Raw genomic sequence first — 17,840 nt, 5'->3', positions numbered from 1 at the left:
CTGGCAGCAGGCCCAACACGGACCCTGGGGTTCTGGGAAGAAGTGGCCCAGTGTCTCCTGCAGTACCTTCCCCTGTGGAGAAAGCACTGGGGCTGCCCTTCGCCACCACACCTCCTTCTTTCCCCTTCCTCCAACCTTCCCAGCTATTACGAAGCTCCAGTGAGGCAAGCAGTGGTCATGTCACGGCCTAATCCAGCCCCTGGCGTCAGAGACCAGGAGACAGAAGCCCAGAGGCCTGGGAGCCACCTGGGGTCGTGGTTTGGGGGTGGCAGAGCCAGATCTGAATCCAAGCCTCCTGCCTCATTCCCTGTTCTTCCCACGCTCCCCCGTGGCCTTCCCTGCTGCTGGTCCAGCATGTGGGCCCTGGTATGGGTCCCTGGACAGGGTCCCTGGGCAGCTCTGCTGGGCCTTCCCCGAAACCGAGGTGCCCAGCGCCCTCCCTGTGCAAGTCGGGCCCAGAGGTGAGTGAATGAGTCTGGGAGGTCAGATGCGCAGCCCCCTGAAGTGACCCGCTGTGGGGAAGTTCAGTAGCAGAGTCCCGGGTTCCTTCCTCGAGTGGAGTCCAGGCCCCAGAGAAAGGTCAGTAGTAGAAACAGTGCCGAGTCCTTGGCAGGGGCCTGCGGTCAGGCCTCCCGCCGCACCAGCGTGGAGCCCGCCCCATCTCAAGGCCTGAAGGGCCTCCCCGCCTGCGCTGTGGTCATCGTGGGGTCAGCGCCTGGGAGTGGCCTCGGCTCAGTCTGTGCTCGTCCCGGCTGCGCTGCTGGGTTTCCTGCCCTGGCAGTGACAGCTCTGATCTGAGTGGTGCTCTGCCTTGCTCTGGTGCCTGGAGGCTGGGTGGGCACCGGCGGGGTCCTGGTCCCTGAGAGCAGGGTCTGACTGGCGCTCCCCCCTCCTCTTTCCCCAGCTGGCTGGAGATGCTCACGGTCTATCCCAGGACCAACAAGCAGAACCAGAAGAAGAAGCGGAAGGTGGAGCCCCCCACACCACAGGTGAGGGCGGGGCTGCCAGCTGGCATCCCCTTGGTGGAGCTGGGGCAAAGAGAGTGCGCCCTAGGAGGTTGGGGGGCTTCAGTACCCAGCCTAGAATAGGGTGCAAGGAAAAGGGGTCACGTCAGGGCTGAGGTGGCCATCAGCCCTGGGGTCCTTTCCTTCCTTCTGTTGGTCTGTGAGCTGCACACTCCTCTCCGAGCCACAAGGCAGGACCCCTACTGGGAGGGGGTGGCCTGCTGTGGAGCTGCCCCCAGAGGCATCCACCCTGCAGGCAGGGGGTTCGCAGCAGTAGCACAGTGCGTGTCCCTCCCCCGACCGTCCTGCCAGCTGCTGGGGAGCCGGGAGGAAAGGTTTCAGCTCAGCTCCACTTCCCACACAGAGATGATTCTGCAGACAGCAGGCTGAACAGGGGGGCTGGGCAGGGGGGTCCTAGAGTGTCCCAGCCAAGTGAGGGGCTCTTGAGGGGCCCCACTTATGCTCTGGGTTGACCATAAATGGAAAACACTGGCACTGGCCTTGATTTTGTGCCTCTGCCTCAGATCCCATGAGACCAGAGTGGGAGGTGGCTGGGGTGGTCCCACCAGGTCCAGCCCTTCCCTCCCTGGCTGGCCTGTAGGGGCTCAGGGCACTGGAGGGATTCAGGGACTCAGTGAGCTGATTTGCAAAATGGGCCTGTTGAAGTCTAGTTCTCGGCTACCCGTGTGTGTGGAAGGAAGTACTGGGCCCGTCCTGGGTGTTCAGTGCAGTTGACCCTGGAACACATGGGCTTGAGCTCTGTGGGCCCACTTTATGTGGGTTGTTTTCAATAGTAAATCCTGCAGGACTACACGGTCCGCGGTTGGTTGGAGCCGCGGACATGGAGGAACCGCGGATACAGAGAGCCGACTCTAAGTCGTGCTGGATATTTGACCGCTCAGAGGGGGCAGCGCTCCAACCCCTGCTTGTTCAAAGGGCCAACTGTACATGTGATTCCTTTCCTCTCTGCCCCAAACTTTCCTGTTACTCAGTTGTCTTGCCTGATTGAGCCTCACAGCACCCCTGAGAGTGAACAGGATGGTGATCGGGGGTCCCGTGAGCATCTCACAAGCCCCAGAGCCTGACAGCCCTCCCGTGGAGAACCTGGCTACCCTCTGGGGCTCATCAGTCCCTGCTGGCTCCTCTGGGCTTCCCTGGGTGACAGAGGTCTGGGCAGGAGAGGGAGGTGTGTGCTGGCCCGGTCCCCTTTCTCCTGCACGCCCCCTCAGACTCCCCTGGCCACGCCTGCTCTGGGCTGCTGCACAGGCCCTCCTGCTGATGGAGTGTGGCCCCGGCCTGCTCTCAGCCGATGGTCCTTGTCTGCCTTCTGCCCACCCTCCCCGAAGGGTCCCAGGCCAGCATCCCCCTGGAAGGTAGTGTCCCTGGCAGGAAGTCGGCAAAATGGAATTGCACGCGTTCCTAGAGACAGAAGGTGGAGCTTCCTGCTGGGGAACAGCAGACACACAGGCAAATCCCCCAAAGCTTCCTGATTTGAGAGAAAACCCCAGGCGGAATAAGGGTGTTTAGAGTTCCATCGCGTTTCCATAGCGATGCCTTGGAAACAGTGTTGGAGCAGAGCTCCTGCCTCCAAATAAGGCAAATACACATACAGAAGGCACTTTCAACCAGGCCGGGGAATTTGGTTGTGTCCCTGCCCAGTTGTCCCTTCCCCTGTGACATCCTCTCCCCGCAAATGCTGCTTCACATTTTGGGTTGGTAGCAGGAGCCATGTGATTTCAGGGTGGGGAGATCACCCTCTTCCCTGAGGGTCTCTTAGAGCCCAGGGTACTGAGGTCCCAGCCTCCTCTGCTCGACCTACGGCAGGCAGGGTGTCTCTTCCTTCTGCCCTGGCTCCCCTGAGCATCCCATTCAAGGCTGCTGATTTCTGGAAGCTGTGAGCCTTCATCAGGGACAACCCCCTGTCAGTCAGTCTCGTGGAGGGCTGTGGGGCCTGTCCAGAGGAGACTTGGGTCCGGGGGGCGGGGGAGGGTCTCTGGGCAGGCCTCCCCTCCACAGCCCAAGATGCAGCTGTGGGAAAAGCCTAATGCCTTAGGGGCCCCCATAGAGACAAGAACCCAAGACCCCATACCTAGCCTTTTTCTCATGGCCCCGGAGTTTGGGATCAAACCAGCTGGGGGCTGGAGGTGTCCCTTTGCTGCACCCCACGCTCTAGGAACTCAGGCGGGCAGGGGAGCCCGGAGTCCTGTTTCGAGGAGGGTGTCGAGGCATTTGGGAGCTGGGGCCTTGGAGCGTGCAGGCACCCCTCAGGCATGAGGGGGGATGAGGATTGGGCTGTGGGGGAGAGCAGACGTCCTCTCTGCCGGGGGCGGGGGTCCCAGCAGAGCCCAGCGCAGTGGGGGAGACAGGCTGGCCCTGACCAGAGTCTCCGAGGCTGGAGCCTGAGAGGCACAGGCTCCCGGGAGCTGCTTCTTGCTCAGGCTGTTTGAGGAAAGACTTCCTGGTAACGAGGTGCCTGGAGAGGAGGAGTGATCATCCACTCAGGGTGTAACCAGCGGCCCTTGCCTCCCTCTCCCCAAAGCCCAGAGCTGGGACTCGGGTGAGGCCAGGGGCCATGTGTCTCCCAGCCCCGTGTGCAGGCCAGGGGCTGGATCCTCTGTCTCCCTACCTGCTCAGGCTCTTGGCCCTTGCTTCTTGGCGTTTCTTCAAAGACCCATAAAACAGCAGACCTTTCTCCATGAGTGAGGCCCCACGTCAGGTCCAGGGCCCGGCCCACCTCAGGGCCATACATGTGCTGTCAGCTGCCACCTCTTCTCAGGTATCTTATTTTCCACTTGGGTGCTTGCTGCCGTACCCACTCCGGGTCAGGACCCTCCTTCTCACTGGGTCCCTGCTCAGCTTCCATGCCCTGGAGGTAGAAAGCAAGGCTTTCTGTGAAACTCCCTCCAGAGGGGCCTGACTTAGCATGTGGAGGCTTCAGAGGCCCCTTGACTGGGGCCTGCCTTCCTGCCCTGCTTCCTCTTTCGTCTCTGCTTTGAAAACCCTTTCTGAGCAGCCAAACAGCACAGACTTTATTATGGCACTGACAGCCCTGGACGTGCAGCTGTCCCAGCCACACAGAGACAGCACCTGGGAGCCTGGGTGTCCCCTCTTTCCTCTCACACAGGCACCAGGGATCTGTGTTGGCGTGCGCCCCGGCACCCTCCCTCCCGTGATGGTGACGCCTGGGGGGTGGGGGTGGTGCCGTGTGGCCCTGGCCCAGCCCCTGCGAAGTCTGCTGTCCACCCAGCTGCGCTGGAGAGAAGCGACTTTACTTAGAAACCAGCCCCTCTCCTGCAAGCCACAGTGGCTTTGTTCCTGCCGCTAGACTGCCCTCCTGTCCCTGCTGACTCGGTGAGGCTTGGCATAGAGGCAGGAGAAAGCAGGGCTACCAAAAGGAGAAAAAAAGCTCCCTGTGGGCCTTGGCCGCCGTCCAGAGAACCCCAGGGCCCCTGTTCTCTGGGGTGAGTCCCCAGAAGTGGGAGCCTGGGAGGGATCTGTGGGTGCAACCAGCCCTGTGCAGGTTGAGGGCCCAGGCCCAGGAGGCAGGTCTGGGAGCACTTGGTGCTGGGAAATGTGTTCCTTAAGCTCCCAGTCACTGCCCCTTGCATGTCAGGCCTGGAATTTCCTCTGCCTCTTGAGGATCCTTGCAAGCCCACTCCCTACCCAGTGCTGGGCTCACCCCAGGCATCAGAGAGGGGTATGCATGTGCCAGGGTGCTACACTCATGGCGTGGGGCTGAGAGCACTGTCAGGAAGGGCCTTCCATCATGGGCACAGCGCCGCCCCTCCCCCTCAACCCTTTTTGGCGGCCTCTGTCTCCCTTGGTTGTCTCCCTTGGTCCAGCCTCCCCTCCACAGAGGGGACAGATGCACCGAGCAAGGTCTTCAGGTCACCCCCGCCCAGCTCTGCAGGAGGAATCTCAGTGCCACCGTGGGCCCGGCAGAGCCACGCCCAGCCTCTGAGCACAAACCTCAGGTTGTTGGGAGGGGGCAGGGCAGCGGCACCCAGAACGGCTTCTGCTTAGGAAAGCGTCACCGCTGGGGTGTGGAGCAGGGGCCCCAGGGCCAGGCTTCCTCGGGTCATTGGAGCTGGTTCTGTTTTAGTGTCAGGAAACTGTCAGAAACCACACCATGTTCTTCCAAGTCCACTTCTTCCGTGGTGGGTCAGAGCTCTCGGGAATCTCCAGCTGGGGAGTCAGGTCTGCTAATGGCTCTGCCTGAATGGGCGGTCAGGTGTATCCTGGGTCTGTGGGAAGAGTCATCCTGGCTTTATCCCATCCCAGGAAGCCTGAGATCCTTGCAGAACTAAGGAAACTTTGGACCTGGTGAAATGCCTGTCTCTCACTTTGGGACACAGGGTGCCTGGGCTGCTTGGTGGCTCCTCAGGGGTGCCCGTACAACGTGAAGCCCCCTCTTGGGCCTTTCTCCTGCTCCCGGGGTGCCTGGTGGTGGAAAGTGCTCAGAGCCCCACTCTGCCTCTTACTGGCCGGGCGAGCGTGGGCTGCCGCCTCCTCTCAGCCCAGGCATCCTCCCCTGCGGGGTGGTTGGTGAGGGCTGGAGGGTGCGGCGCCCCGAGAGCCCAGCAGGTGGTCCCTGTGTTTTGGGGAAAGACAGCTGAGATGTGCCTCATTTCTGGGGGCACCCAGAGCCATCCTGCTGGCAGCCCCTCAGCAGCAGGCACCCCAGTGCCCTGGGTGGGCAGGGACTCGGGCCCAGGGCCCGAGCAGGTGCTGCATGGTGGCGGGGGTCCCAGCCCTGCCCTGTCTGGGCTCTAGGCTTGCAGTGTGGAGTTACGGTTCTCTGTGTGCTCTGGCCTTGGACTCTGTGTCTGGCTAAGTACCTCTCGCACAAATGCTTCTCCCTTGGGGCAGCACCAGCTCTGGCCTGGGTTCCCACCTGGGGTGCTAGCTGGGGCTGCAGAAGAGAAAAAGCTTCCAGCCCAACCAGGACATCTCTGTTCTGAGCCTTCCCTTCTGGCATTCTGGGCCTCTGACATGGTGTAGTTGACCTTGGTAGCCAGGTACTCGGGCGGCTCAGCCCGTGTGCTCCCAGGCCCGCATGGACACCGCTCTCCCCTGCAGGAGCCAGGGCCGGCCAAGATGGCTGTCACCAGCAGCAGCAGCAGCAGCAGCATCCCCAGTGCTGAGAAGGTTCCTACCACCAAGTCCACACTCTGGCAGGAAGAAATGAGGGCCAAGGACCAGCCCGATGGGAGCAGCCCGAGTCCAGCTCAGAGTCCCAGCCAGAGCCAGCCTCCTGTGGCCAGCACCCTGAGGGAGCCAGGGCTGGAGAGCAGAGATGGTAAGTGGTGGCCGGGCTGGCCCTTGGGCCCACCTGTCCTGGTGCCCCAGCTGGAAGCACTAGAATGGGCCTCCCGACAGAGCTGGTTCTGGGACTCGGGGCCTCTGAGCCGATCGTGAGCCCCGGGCCTCAGGCTCCCTCACCTTGTGTCCGTCAGCCCCGGGCTGGGCCTGGCCTGGTGTGGGACCTGGGTCGCTGGCCTCCAGCCATTGCCCTGCCCCTCCCCTGTAGCTCTTTTAGTCCTACCTGTAAAGGAGGAAGACAGCACCTGCTCTGTGAGCCCCAGGCAGGTGTCGTGTAATCAGGATGCTCTGTAACGAGGTCTGTGTACAAGGGGGCCTCTGGTTCCTGTGTCTCATGGCTGCTTCGTCTTCAAGTCCCCGTTATCTCTGGAAGCCCACTGTGTCCTGAGAGCAGCAGCAGTGAGGGCTGTCTCGTCCTGCTCTGTCCCATTCTGCCCAGGCGCCTGGGTGAAGCAGGGGAAGAGGATGCTGGGGAGGAAATGGTTGGCATGACTGCGCTTCTCCACCTAGCACTTGGAGTTGCCTGAGCAGAAGCGGGGCGGCAGCCTCAGCCTCCCTCGTCCAGGCCCTAGAGGGCTCTGCACGAGACAGGCTGGCTTTTCCCTTTACACCTGTCCAGGCCACTAGAGGCGCATGGACAGTTGGGACCCAGCTCGTTCAGGTGAAATGCATCTTGTACGGGCTCTGGACAGAAGGTCCCTCAGCCCTCCCCAGGCAGCACACGCCCATCCACATCCAGAACCGTTCACTCCTCTCACTCCTGCCAAGGTGCTTCTCTGCCCGTCCCTCCAAAAATGTACTAAAAGGTTGCGTGGCTAGTTGGCCCCTGGATTCCTCCTTGATGTTCGGTAGGAAGTAGTTGTTGCTGGGACGTCTCTCCTGGGAGAATCCTGCTCTCCCAGCGGAGCCCCCAGTCTAGAAGCTCAGGGAGCCCCTGACAGTCTGTCAGCGGCAGCCCGGTAGGGAGAGGCAGATAAGGGTAGGTTCCTCTCCTGGGGCTCTGCCCTGGGGGGGCCACGCCAGCCTTTGGAGGTGGGAGGTAGAGAGGTGGCCTGTTTGGATCTGCGTGCCTTCTTGGAAAGTCCTCAACCAGAGGTGGCAGCCGGCCTAGCATGTCTCCTGCCCCTCTTCCAGAGGAGAGCACCTCGAGCAGCGAGCGTGTGGACTGTGGCCGCAAGGTCCGGGTGGAGAGCGGCTACTTCTCCCTGGAGAAGACCAAGCAGGACGCGAAGGCCGAGGAGCAGCCGCTGCCGCCGCCGCTCTCCCCGCCCAGCCCCGGCACTCCCACCAACAGGTACAGTGGCTCCGGCCCGCCCTCCCGGGAGCTTGGCCGTCCCCTTCCTCCCCCAGGTCCTCAGCCCTCTGGCCGAACCGTCTGCAGTGGCTCCTTCGGCTCCCTGGACACAGCCAGCCGGCCCCCTACCCACGTGGACTCCGGCAGCGCTGGGGGGCGGGGTGCAGAGAGACCGGGGCGCGCCTCTGCCTTTAAAGCCAGCAGGCAGTATGCCACCCTGGCCGACGTCCCTAAGGCCATCAGGATCAGCCACCGAGAAGCTTTCCAGGTGGAGAGAAGGCGGCTGGAGCGTAGGACTCGGGCCCGAAGCCCTGGCAGGGAAGAGGTGGCCCGTCTGTTTGGCAACGAGCGGAGGTAAGGGCGGTGGGGGGGCGACTGGAGGGCCATGTGCTCGCAAACGTGGGTGCACACTCTCCCACCCTTGCAGCCCCTGCCGTGCACACTCACATTCTCTTAGACACACCCACCTGTGCACCCTCACACACGTGCATTCCGTCACATTCTCGTACACCCTCACACACTTTGTTACATGTTTCCTCCCTGCGCCCCCCCCCGCCCCAACACACAAACACACACACACACACACACACACACACACACACACACACAAGTGCCTGGGGAGAGACAGGGTTTGGAGATGGGCCTGGGCCAGGGCTGGTGGAGGTGTGGGACTTGACTGTGGTCTGAGGGTAGGAGGGCCCTTCCCTCGTTCCCCTGGAGAGTGGGGGGCAAGATCTTGCAAGGTTCCATCTCGGAGGCTTCAGGCCCAGGCCCGGCCCAGAGTGCCCCAGTGCCCCTGCCAGTAGGAGCTTCCACTCCTGAGTCTATAAATGGGGCGTCTGCCCAGCAAGAGGGTTCGCACCCAGCTGCGTGGGCTGCTGGCGGGATGTGAACCTCTCCAAACGATTCATGTTCTGGAAAAAGAAAATCCATAGTTTTCATTACATTTCCAAAGAAGTTGTTTTCTAAGAAAGAAGTTCAGACCCAAGTTCCACAAGTGTCTGTGGAGTGTCCTGCTGCCGCCCTCCCCCTGCCCAAGCCCAGCTCAGAGTTGGGGCGAGCTATGGGGACAGACTGGGTGGCCCTGGGCTCCCCCTCGAGGGGTTGGCTGGGAGCAGGTTGCTTTGCTCTCCTGCTCTCTTGCTTCTTAGCACCACCTGCTCTCCCAAATGTGCCCTCCAGCACTAGGAAGAGAGAGAAGGAAACAAGGTGCCTCAGTGCTGGGGAGGGGGAAGCTTACCTGTACTGGGGGGCGCCCTCCAGTGTCTGTCCGCCTGGTTCATTAGTAACCTTGAGAGATGTATGACCACCCTGGTATGCAGGGGCAGAGACGGGGGCGCAGAAGCAGGGCGGCTCCTCACGGGAACTGCCTGGGACAGCAGAGCCACGACATAAACCCCAGGCCGGACCTGGGAACGGGAGGGCCCTGCTGCCAGGATGGACCCGGGATAGGGCTGAGGCTGTCCTGAGCGCACTTAAGTATAAGTGAATGGACTTGCCAGAAGTATAAGTCAACGGACTTGCCAGATGTAGGCGGCCAGTCTTCTTGCTGCATCCTGGAGGCCCCTGAGTGGGCAGCCACACCTGGTTTGGCGGGGACCAAAGAATTAACATTCAGCGCACCTGCTTGGCTTGGAGTTCCCTCTCAGCTAGCAGCCCAGGCTACACGGCATCTCTGGGGCTTTGCTTCCGCCTGCTCTTCGCTACCACGGGATGTGCTTTCACCTGGTGCAGGCTGCCCTGGGGCCCCTCCGCGCTGCATCCTAACACTGTCACGTCACTTTCCTACTGACCCCTCATGACATCTGACTGGCTGCTGTCACTCTCCGAGGCCTGCTTTCTGGTCCTGAGTAGCCGCCCCTCCCAGTGCTGGACTGGATTCCTGTCTCTGGTGATGTAGAACAGAACCCCACGTGGGCAGGACACCGGCCACAGCTACCCAGAGTGGCAGCTGCCCGGGGGCCCGACTGGGGGGCCTCAGGGGTGGGTTTCCTGACGAGCCCTGGCCCGGAAGTAATCCTTCTCGGATGGCGAGCTGCTGCCGACTGAGCGTGGGGGGCCCTGGCCCTGGTTGAACTGCTGGTGACTGACCCCAGAACCAGCTGCCGGCGGTCCTGTCTGCGCCTTGGCTGGCAGCCTGGAGAGGTCGGGTTCCGTCCCATCACTGGCCCACCTGGGAGGCCTTTGCTGTCACACCTGCAGGGCTTCAATGGACCCAAGTTTCAAAGGCCCCACTTGGCAGAGTCAACCGTGGCTGACTCCCTGGCAGGTGGCGCCGCCCTGTCCGCTCCTCTGACCCCCTCGCGGCCATGGCCGGCTCGCAGCATGCGATTTGCCTGTGCCTTGCCGGGCGCTGCTCCTCAAGGCCTTCCTGGGGCTTTCTGGTCCCGGGGTCAGTTGGAAGAGCTCTCGTTCTGCATGTGGCGGCACCGAGGCCTGTGAGCGGGCCTGGAGTGTCCTCTAAACCCGGCAGGTCGGTTGGGGACAGGCCACCTCAGCCGCCCGGCCAGCCCGAGCACCCGCGAGAGCTCCCCGTGGTTCCCAGGCCCTCCCGCCGCCCCGGCTTCCCGCGCTCGCTCGCTCCCCTGCTGCCCCCTCGGCCGCACCGCTGCTGGCCCCGCAGGCTGCCTGCGGACAGCTGTGTCCTTGGAGGAGACTCCGCAGGAGCTGAGAGCGCCGCAGGCCCTGGCTTCACAGGGAGCCGGGTCCCCAGGAGTTCTGCCTTCCTGAGGAAGAAGCCCTGAGAGCCACCTGTACTGTGCGCCTCCCGAGGGCGAGCTGGCCTCCGGGGCCTCGGGGTGGGGGCCGGTTCCCCCACTTCCTCACGGAGTTAGACTTTGGGCTTCTGGGCCCAGCGGCCCCTCACTAGGTGCCCTCGACTCTGCTGCTCGTCCAGATGCAAGGACAGCCCTCCGTGTGAGGCGATCTCGGGGCGCCTGCCTGGGCGGCATCTCTGGGAGGACAGGCCTCTGGCCGGAGACACGCGGACAGCCCCCGAGGGCGTGTCCCCCATGCGGCTGCTCGCGGCTCCTCACTGGTCGCGCTCCTCAGTGATCACCTCGGGTTTTTGCTACTTTAATTCTTTGAATAATTTTGATTTACCATGATTTGATTTTTACAAGCCGTCCTTTTCTGTTTATTCATTCTCCAGCCTTATTTTCTTTCAGGTCTTGCCCCTCTCCACCTCCTCCTGCTGTGTCGCTGTGTGACGTTACTCGCCCCTCCTCCGCCTGCTTCGCTCCCATCTCAGCTCCGTCTCCAGCCGTAGATGGCCACGATGCCGCCCGCCCTTTCACACGAAATCAACTTGCTTTGTTTTTAATTTGGGTTTTGATTCTTTTTACTGTTGGCAGAAACAATGTTAATTCGTGGGTCTTTTTCTTGCTAAATTTTGGATGCCCTGGGGTGGGGGCCGCATCAGATATGCTGAGGAATGTGATGAGGACGGTGCCCTCCGAGGTGCTGGCTGCCTTCTGATGCGTCTGGCTCAGGAGAGGGTGCCGAGCGCTGAGCATGTGACTGCCGAGTTCGTCAGCGCGACAGAGCGACAGAGCGTGCGGGGACTCCAGTGTGGGGGCTGGGAGGCAGAGGGCAAGGAAGCATCTGGTGGAAGGGAAGGGCCTTGCCCGTGAACTGCTGGCAGCCCCCCAAAAGACCCCCCTCAGCGGAGGTGGGAGAGGGAGCAGGGGTGTCCGAGGCGAGCTGGCTGAGCGAGCGGTGTGCACTGCCGGGGCCCTGCGCGAGCCAGGCGTGGGGTGTTGGCTACGGGAGCCCCTCCGAGACTCCGGACCACGTCCCCTCGGGCTCTGGGGGACCCTGTCTCCCCCTCAGCCGCCTCATGCTCTCTCTTGCAGGAGGTCCCAGGTAATAGAGAAATTTGAGGCCTTGGACATCGAGAAGGCAGAGCACATGGAGACCAACGTGTCAGCCGGGCACTCGCTGTCCAGCGACACTCGCCAGGGCCGGAGCGAGAAGAGGGCCTTCCCCCGGAAGCGGGTGAGCGTTCAGGCTCCGGGGCGGCGGGGGCAGGGTCAGCACGAGGCCCCCACACCCACCGAGGCCCCACTCACACCCGGACGCTCTTCTGCCCGGCCTCCCACTCGCATCTCCTGGTTCTCTCTCGGGTCTCTCATCTCCCTCCCCATTGAGTGGACATCTTGAGGGTGAGGCCTGTCTTCTGCGTCTTCCTCTCGGAGCTCCGTCCGTCTCTGCTGAAAGCTGCTCTCGTGAGCCTTTTTTTGGTCCCAGGTCGTAACCAGAGCCAGTCTCTTCCTCTCTGAGGCAGTTGGGCCGCGAGGCTGAATACTTTTCCTTCCTCTCTCTTTCGGGTGGTGGCCACAGCCCCAGTTTCTCTCCGCCCAGTCCCCAAGGTGGATTCCGCTTCTGAAACCCACCTCTCCTGGGCCACCCACCTCTCGTGGCCCCCCTGAGTCTGCCCTCCGTCTTCCTCCTGTTCTCTCTGGGCTCAGAGGGGCCCTAGTGCTCACTGCACAGAGCCCAGCGTCTTTCCTCTGTGACCCCACGAGGCCCGGGGAGGACGGGGGCCAGGAGAGCCACATGGCTGGTGCGTCTGCAAGAAAAGGTTGCTCTCCCACCAGGGTGGCTCGGCCCCGGCCGCGGGCAGCTGGAGGCGTGGGACTAGGAGTCTGGGCGCAGGTCCTGTCCTCACGGGCAGAGGTGCTGAGGGAGCCCAGACGGCAGAGCGCCCCCTCCTCGTCTGGAACATGGCCCTGCAGCCCGGCCCTCCCGCGGCTCCGGCTGCCCAGGGGCTGGCTGGTGCTGACGGGGCTGCTCTCTGCCACAGGACCTCCCCAGCGAAGCTCCTCTCCCGGACGCCTCGGCCTCCCCCCTGTCTCCACACCGAAGAGCCAAGTCACTGGACAGGAGGTCCACGGAGCCCTCCCTGACGGTGAGCCCGGGCGCCCGCGCTCCGAGGCCTGGAGACGCTGCTCCTGCTGCTTCTGTCCCCTGGGCTCTTTGCTGCTGCTGCCTGTGCCTCCGCGCTGGCGTCCTTTCTGTGCACGGGCCCTCACGTCCGTGCGTGGGAAGCAGGTGCCGTGTTTCTGCCCCTTCTCTGGGCTGCGTGGGCATCCTGAGCTCTGAGGTCCGCAGCAGAGGAGGCCATCTGGCCAGAGCAGCGGAATTCTGGCTCCGGGGAATCAGGGCCACAGGACGAACCTCCGTTCTTCTTGTTTTGGGTGTTTGTTTCTGTGACATTTTGGAGTCGGGAGCCCCCCTCTTGCTGGGCACTTGTCTTGTTCGTGGGGTCACCACGGAGGGAGCCCAGCCTTTGCTCCAGGGCATGGGAGCCGTGGCCATCGGGTGCAGGTAGGGAGTGGTCAGGCGGGTCGAGCGGGCCCGTCCCTCCCTTGGGGAGCCCCGCGTGGCAGGCCAACGTCCCAGGAGTGAGGACAGCTGGCAGCTGTATGGGCCCTCCTCTGCTTTGTCCTCAGCCTTCCGAGGAGCCTGGGGCTGATGCCGCCCCTCCCAGGCGTGGGGCCTCCAGCGGCAACCTGACTTGGAGCCGTGGGGCCAGGGTGGAGGCTTTCTTGCCTGGAGTCTGGGTTTCGCTCGCAGGTTTGGAGCAGAGGCTCCAGGACGCGTGTGGCTGACTGGTGTCCCACTACGTGGCATGTGTTCTCTTAAACCCTCCTTGGGTCCTTGGAATATAAAAACACAGCCCCGTTCTGGTCGCGATGGCTGTGGAAGAGCACATGGGCCGAGGGGAGCAGTGGGCCACATCTCTTTCCACACTGGCCTTGCCTGCGCCCCGATGTGCGACACAAGCCAGGCCCAGGGGGCTGCCTGCCTGCGGCCCTCAAGGTGCTCTCAGGCTGCTCCTCAGGCTCTGGCGCACAGGTGCCAGAGGGAACATCAGGGACAGCGCCGCGTTCGGTGCCTGCGGCCCTGGTTCTGCTTCTTGTAGGGAAACGGAGACTCAGACTCATCTTGGCAGGTCAGTGGCCTGAGGGTCTTGGCAGGCTTGCTGCTGCGTCTTGCTTCACACCGGGCGTGGTCTCTGCTCTCAGTCTTCCTGTGGCCTCTGTGAGAACTTCTCAGCTCTCCTTTCAGCCATCGCTGCACAGCTTCCCTCCACGCGAAATGCCGGGTGACTCTGTCTGGGCCGTTCTTCTCTGCCTTCCGGGCGGCCCTGCGGGCGCAGCAGTCAGACTGCCCCACTTGTGCTGCTCACGGGGTGAGGGGGCCTCACGCTCCTCGAAGACGCGCGTCCGGGGGAGCAGCTCTGGCAGCCCCTGCCAGGGCGAGGGGCCACGGGGGCTCCTCTGGCAGGTGGATAAGCCCCTTTCCGGGGCCCCCTCATTGGGGGAGAGACAGCTGCCTTGCCAGTCACCCTTTACCCAGAACCGGGACACCGCTGCTTTCCTCTCAACTGTTCTTTTTTTTCCTTTCTTAGCCCGACCTGCTGAACTTCAAGAAAGGCTGGCTGACCAGGCAGTATGAGGATGGCCAGGTGAGTGGCCAGAGCTGCTGTGGTTCCTGAGGCGCCGGGGAGCAGGCATGAGGTCCAGCTGGCCTTGTCCCTGCGGATGTATGAGCGCTGGCCCTGTCCCCCGCCTCCAGCACACCCCCTCATCTTGGGGACCAGGGTCGTGGCCAAGACCCCATCTCCTCAGAACTGGGGGTGCAGTGGGGGTGGGGGCCGCCGGCCTGCCCGCTGCCAGCACAGGGACTGTTCTGCTCCCGACGGGGTCTCAGCATCAGGCCTGGGGACGTGCTGCAGCACTGGCTCCCCACCTGGTGACCTTTCCCAGAAGTTTCCCGAGAGCCCAGGCTTCCCCAGGACAGGAGGGCCTTCTGGTTGTGGGGTGGAGCCAGTAGCCAGGGTGCAGCCGCGGCCCTGCGGGGAGCAGTGGACTTGAGCAGGAAGATCGAGCCATTCGTGGCTGCTGGGGTGGAGCCTCCCAGGAGGTAGGAGGATGAGCCTGCGGGTCCCACCGAGAGGCCCGTAGAGTCCCCTCCCCGCTTCCTGAGTGACCGTGCCCAAATGCCCTCTTCTCTCTCTACCACATCAATCCCCTCGGCCCTGCCTGGAGCCTCGAGCCTCCCCGCCTTGCTCCTCACAGTGAAGATTTGGGAGGCCAGCTGGTTGGGTTGCTCCTGCCGGTGGCAGGTGGGCGCCCCTCTGGTTAGCCAGGGAGTGGCCATGGCTTGCAGGTGGCCTCCTTTTGGCTCTGGGGGCCCAGCCCCTATCTGCAGCCTCTGGAGCCGCAGCCCCGCTCAGCAGCCACACCTCTGCGGGTGGAGCACACGCAGCCCGTGGCCCACCACAGCTGTCCGCACCGCCTCGTCGCCAGGGAGAGGTTGTGCGCGCATGGCTGCCCATGGCCCGAGTGGAGTCCTGTGTGTGTCTGCCCCCAGCGGAAGGGGCCGCCTGCCCTCTGCGTTACCTGTGCCCAGTGAGGTGCCCCAGGACCCTGGCTGTTGGGTGCCTCAGAGCGGGAAGGGTGGGAGTTGAGTCTTGGTTTTCCCTTCTCTTTCAGTGGAAGAAACACTGGTTTGTCCTTGCTGATCAAAGCCTGAGGTTCTACAGGGACTCGGTGGCTGAGGAGGTGAGTGTCTCAGCTCCGTTCCTCTGTAGGGACAGGGGAGGTCCAGGTGGCACCGCTGTTCCTGGGCCAAAGTCCCCTCCGGGTGGACGGGTAGCCCAGTCCAGATCTGCAGAGGAGTCTGATGTTCCCGGGGCTGGTTCCTGCTGGAAAGTGGGCTCTCTAGGCCCTGCTTTCAGCACCCAGGTACGGGGGTTTCAGTGGCTTTTCTTATCTGTGTTCTTCGAAGAACACTGAAAGACGTCTTGTTTTAAAACTCAGGGTGAGTGGTTTTGTTCTTTCTATACAGAGATTTTGTGGTGAATTGAGTCTTTAAAGAACTGAACTAAATCTTGCCCCTTGTTTTCTGGACAAGGATGGGACGTGGCAGGTGAACTTGGCCAGCCTGGTTGAGAGTCCTGATTCCATGGTCGAACACCAAACAGAAGGGGCTCTTTTTTTCTTCACCTACAAAAAAAATCATCTGTTTTGAGCAACTTGGAAGTCTGTTTCTGCACCTTTTCCCTTGCATTCCACTCCAGGAATCCTTCAGATATACTCCCACATGTGAAGAAAGAGATGTGTTCCATGTCAGTGGTTCCTGCGCTTCTGTAACAGCAGGAGATCTGAAAGAACCTAAATGTCTAACGCTAGGGGCTGCTTATATACCCTGACACTAAGTTCTGTCTGGACTGCAGTGGAAGGATGTTGGTGACACAAGCCCAGATGTAGAGCAGTGTGGGTGGTGGGTCTCTGGGGGAGCCTAAAGTCAGGGGCCACAGGAGCATGGGTGTTTGGCTGTTCTGAGTGTGGTCTGTGGACCCCTGGAGACCCGTTCAGGGATTCTTCTGTAACAAAAATAGTGTCATAAAACTATGATGCCATTTCCTTTTTCCGTTGTGTTGGCCTTTGCACTGATGGGTGCCTCAGCCTGGTCACGCTGCAGGAGCAGGTGGCTGGCCCCCGTGCATCCTTCACCGCCACACACTGTGAAGTTACAGAAAGGGCCTTAACAGAGCAGGAAAGGTGCCCACTTCGGTAATACTCTGTGATGTGAGATGGGAGGTTGGCAGAGGTTGCTCCTGCTGCTTGTCCAGGTGTGACGGCCGTCCCGGGGGAGCACTCGCCCGCTGCCTGCGCTGCCCGCCCCGCCGGCCACCTCTCCTCGTGGCCCACCGCCTCTGCCTGAATGTACGACGCACAAGTGCTTGCTCGGTTTGGGTGTTCGGCAGACGTTTTCTTAAAAATGAACCAAGTGAGTCTCTTCCTTCAAGGAAAACGACCGACAGAATTGTTACCAGTGATTCAGTTTGAGCTTCCAAGCAAAACTGGAACTTTGGAAAACTTGTGTTCACCATCACTAACTTGACAGTCTCCCCCGAGCTTACAGTCTCTCCTGACTGAACAGGTGGTGATAATAACAAATGCAGTGTTTGCTCCTGTACAAGGAAACGTCAGTATCTGGGGGCTCTTCCAGAGGACGAGACAGTGTCACCAGATCATGTGGGGGTGAAAGACCCCCTCAAGGAGCAGGGTAGAACCATGGGTTCTAATGCAGCAGAGGACAGAAAGCATCCCCTTCGCAGTTCACCTTCAAGAAACTACCACTTGTCAAAGGAGAACAGCCACAACTGTCTTTTTGAAAAGACATAAAATTCACTTCCCTTTTCCAATCTCGTATCTGTGTGAGGCCAGACCGTCTTCATATGCTTCAACCAAAACATGTCAACAGGGCTTCCCTGGTGGCGCAGTGGTTGAGAGCCCGCCTGCCGATGCAGAGGACACGGGTTCGTGCCCCGGTCCGGGAAGATCCCACATGCCGCGGAGCAGCTGGGCCCGTGAGCCATGGCCGCTGAGCCTGTGCGTCCGGAGCCTGTGCTTCGCAACGGGAGAGCACACAACAGTGAGAGGCCCGTGTACCACCAAAACAAAAAAACAAAACATGTCAACAAACAGACTTGAGTGCAGAGACGGGTGTGAGAACCCAGCTGTCCTCGGAAGTTAAGCATTAAAGAGAGTTGCAAAAATCTCTTGCTGTTTTTTTTAAATGTTACTTTTTGTTAAAAAATGAAATGGGTTTGTGTACTTCAATGCATAAATTTTTTTTTCAATTTTTTTCCTAATTTCTAATAAGGCAGATATCATCAGTATGTACAACCCACATAAACAAGCTCTTTGGCACCATCAATTTTTAGGAGTGTAAAGGAGGTTTGAGAACCACGGGCATGGGATGTCTTTGGCAGGATGTGTGAAAAATGGTGGTGTGGATGCTTCTAGGTGGCGTGGGGTAGGCGGCGCCCTGCCTGTGAGCATGTACAGTTCACGGGGCACTGGCCTTTACTTTCTAAATCCCTCATTTTCTCCACAGGCGGCCGACTTGGACGGGGAGATAGACTTGTCTACATGTTATGATGTCACGGAGTACCCAGTGCAGAGAAACTATGGCTTCCAGATCCATGTGAGCTGGGTGGGGTTTGCAGGGAGGCTGAGTGCAAGGGTGGGGCCGTGGGCCTGACCAGCTGGTGCCTCATCCTGTCCCCTCCTCTGCCCTGGAGCTCCTCACCCCACCCCCAATCTGTGGTCTCGGCAAACATTAAGACATTAGCATCTCTCTCAAGGCTGTCTAAAAGGGTTTTTAACCAAAGGTTCTTTCTTTTTCTCCCATTTTTTAAA

At 61.1% G+C, this 17,840-nt stretch overlaps 1 protein-coding gene across 3 annotated transcripts in view; it reads left to right on the top strand.

Annotated features, from left to right (window-relative positions):
- Positions 1-17,840, top strand: part of MPRIP (myosin phosphatase Rho interacting protein) — a 136,424-nt gene that overhangs the window by 85,670 nt on the left and 32,914 nt on the right. For 2 of the 3 annotated variants that reach the window (XM_059998491.1, XM_059998492.1), the window contains exons 5-12: positions 905-989; positions 6,084-6,303; positions 7,461-7,620; positions 11,475-11,616; positions 12,425-12,529; positions 14,036-14,092; positions 15,123-15,191; positions 17,536-17,625. In XM_059998491.1, the coding sequence (XP_059854474.1) occupies positions 905-989; positions 6,084-6,303; positions 7,461-7,620; positions 11,475-11,616; positions 12,425-12,529; positions 14,036-14,092; positions 15,123-15,191; positions 17,536-17,625 (928 nt within the window). Of the gene's footprint in view, positions 1-904; positions 990-6,083; positions 6,304-7,460; positions 7,975-11,474; positions 11,617-12,424; positions 12,530-14,035; positions 14,093-15,122; positions 15,192-17,535; positions 17,626-17,840 lie in introns of all 3 variants that reach the window. The other variant, XM_059998493.1, reaches the window with a different exon arrangement.

This window comes from Delphinus delphis, chromosome 19, assembly GCF_949987515.2.
Source record: "Delphinus delphis chromosome 19, mDelDel1.2, whole genome shotgun sequence".
NCBI lineage: Eukaryota > Metazoa > Chordata > Mammalia > Artiodactyla > Delphinidae > Delphinus > Delphinus delphis.
The sequence above is the reverse complement of the archived record's forward strand: the minus strand, read 5'-3'. Positions and strand labels throughout refer to the sequence as shown.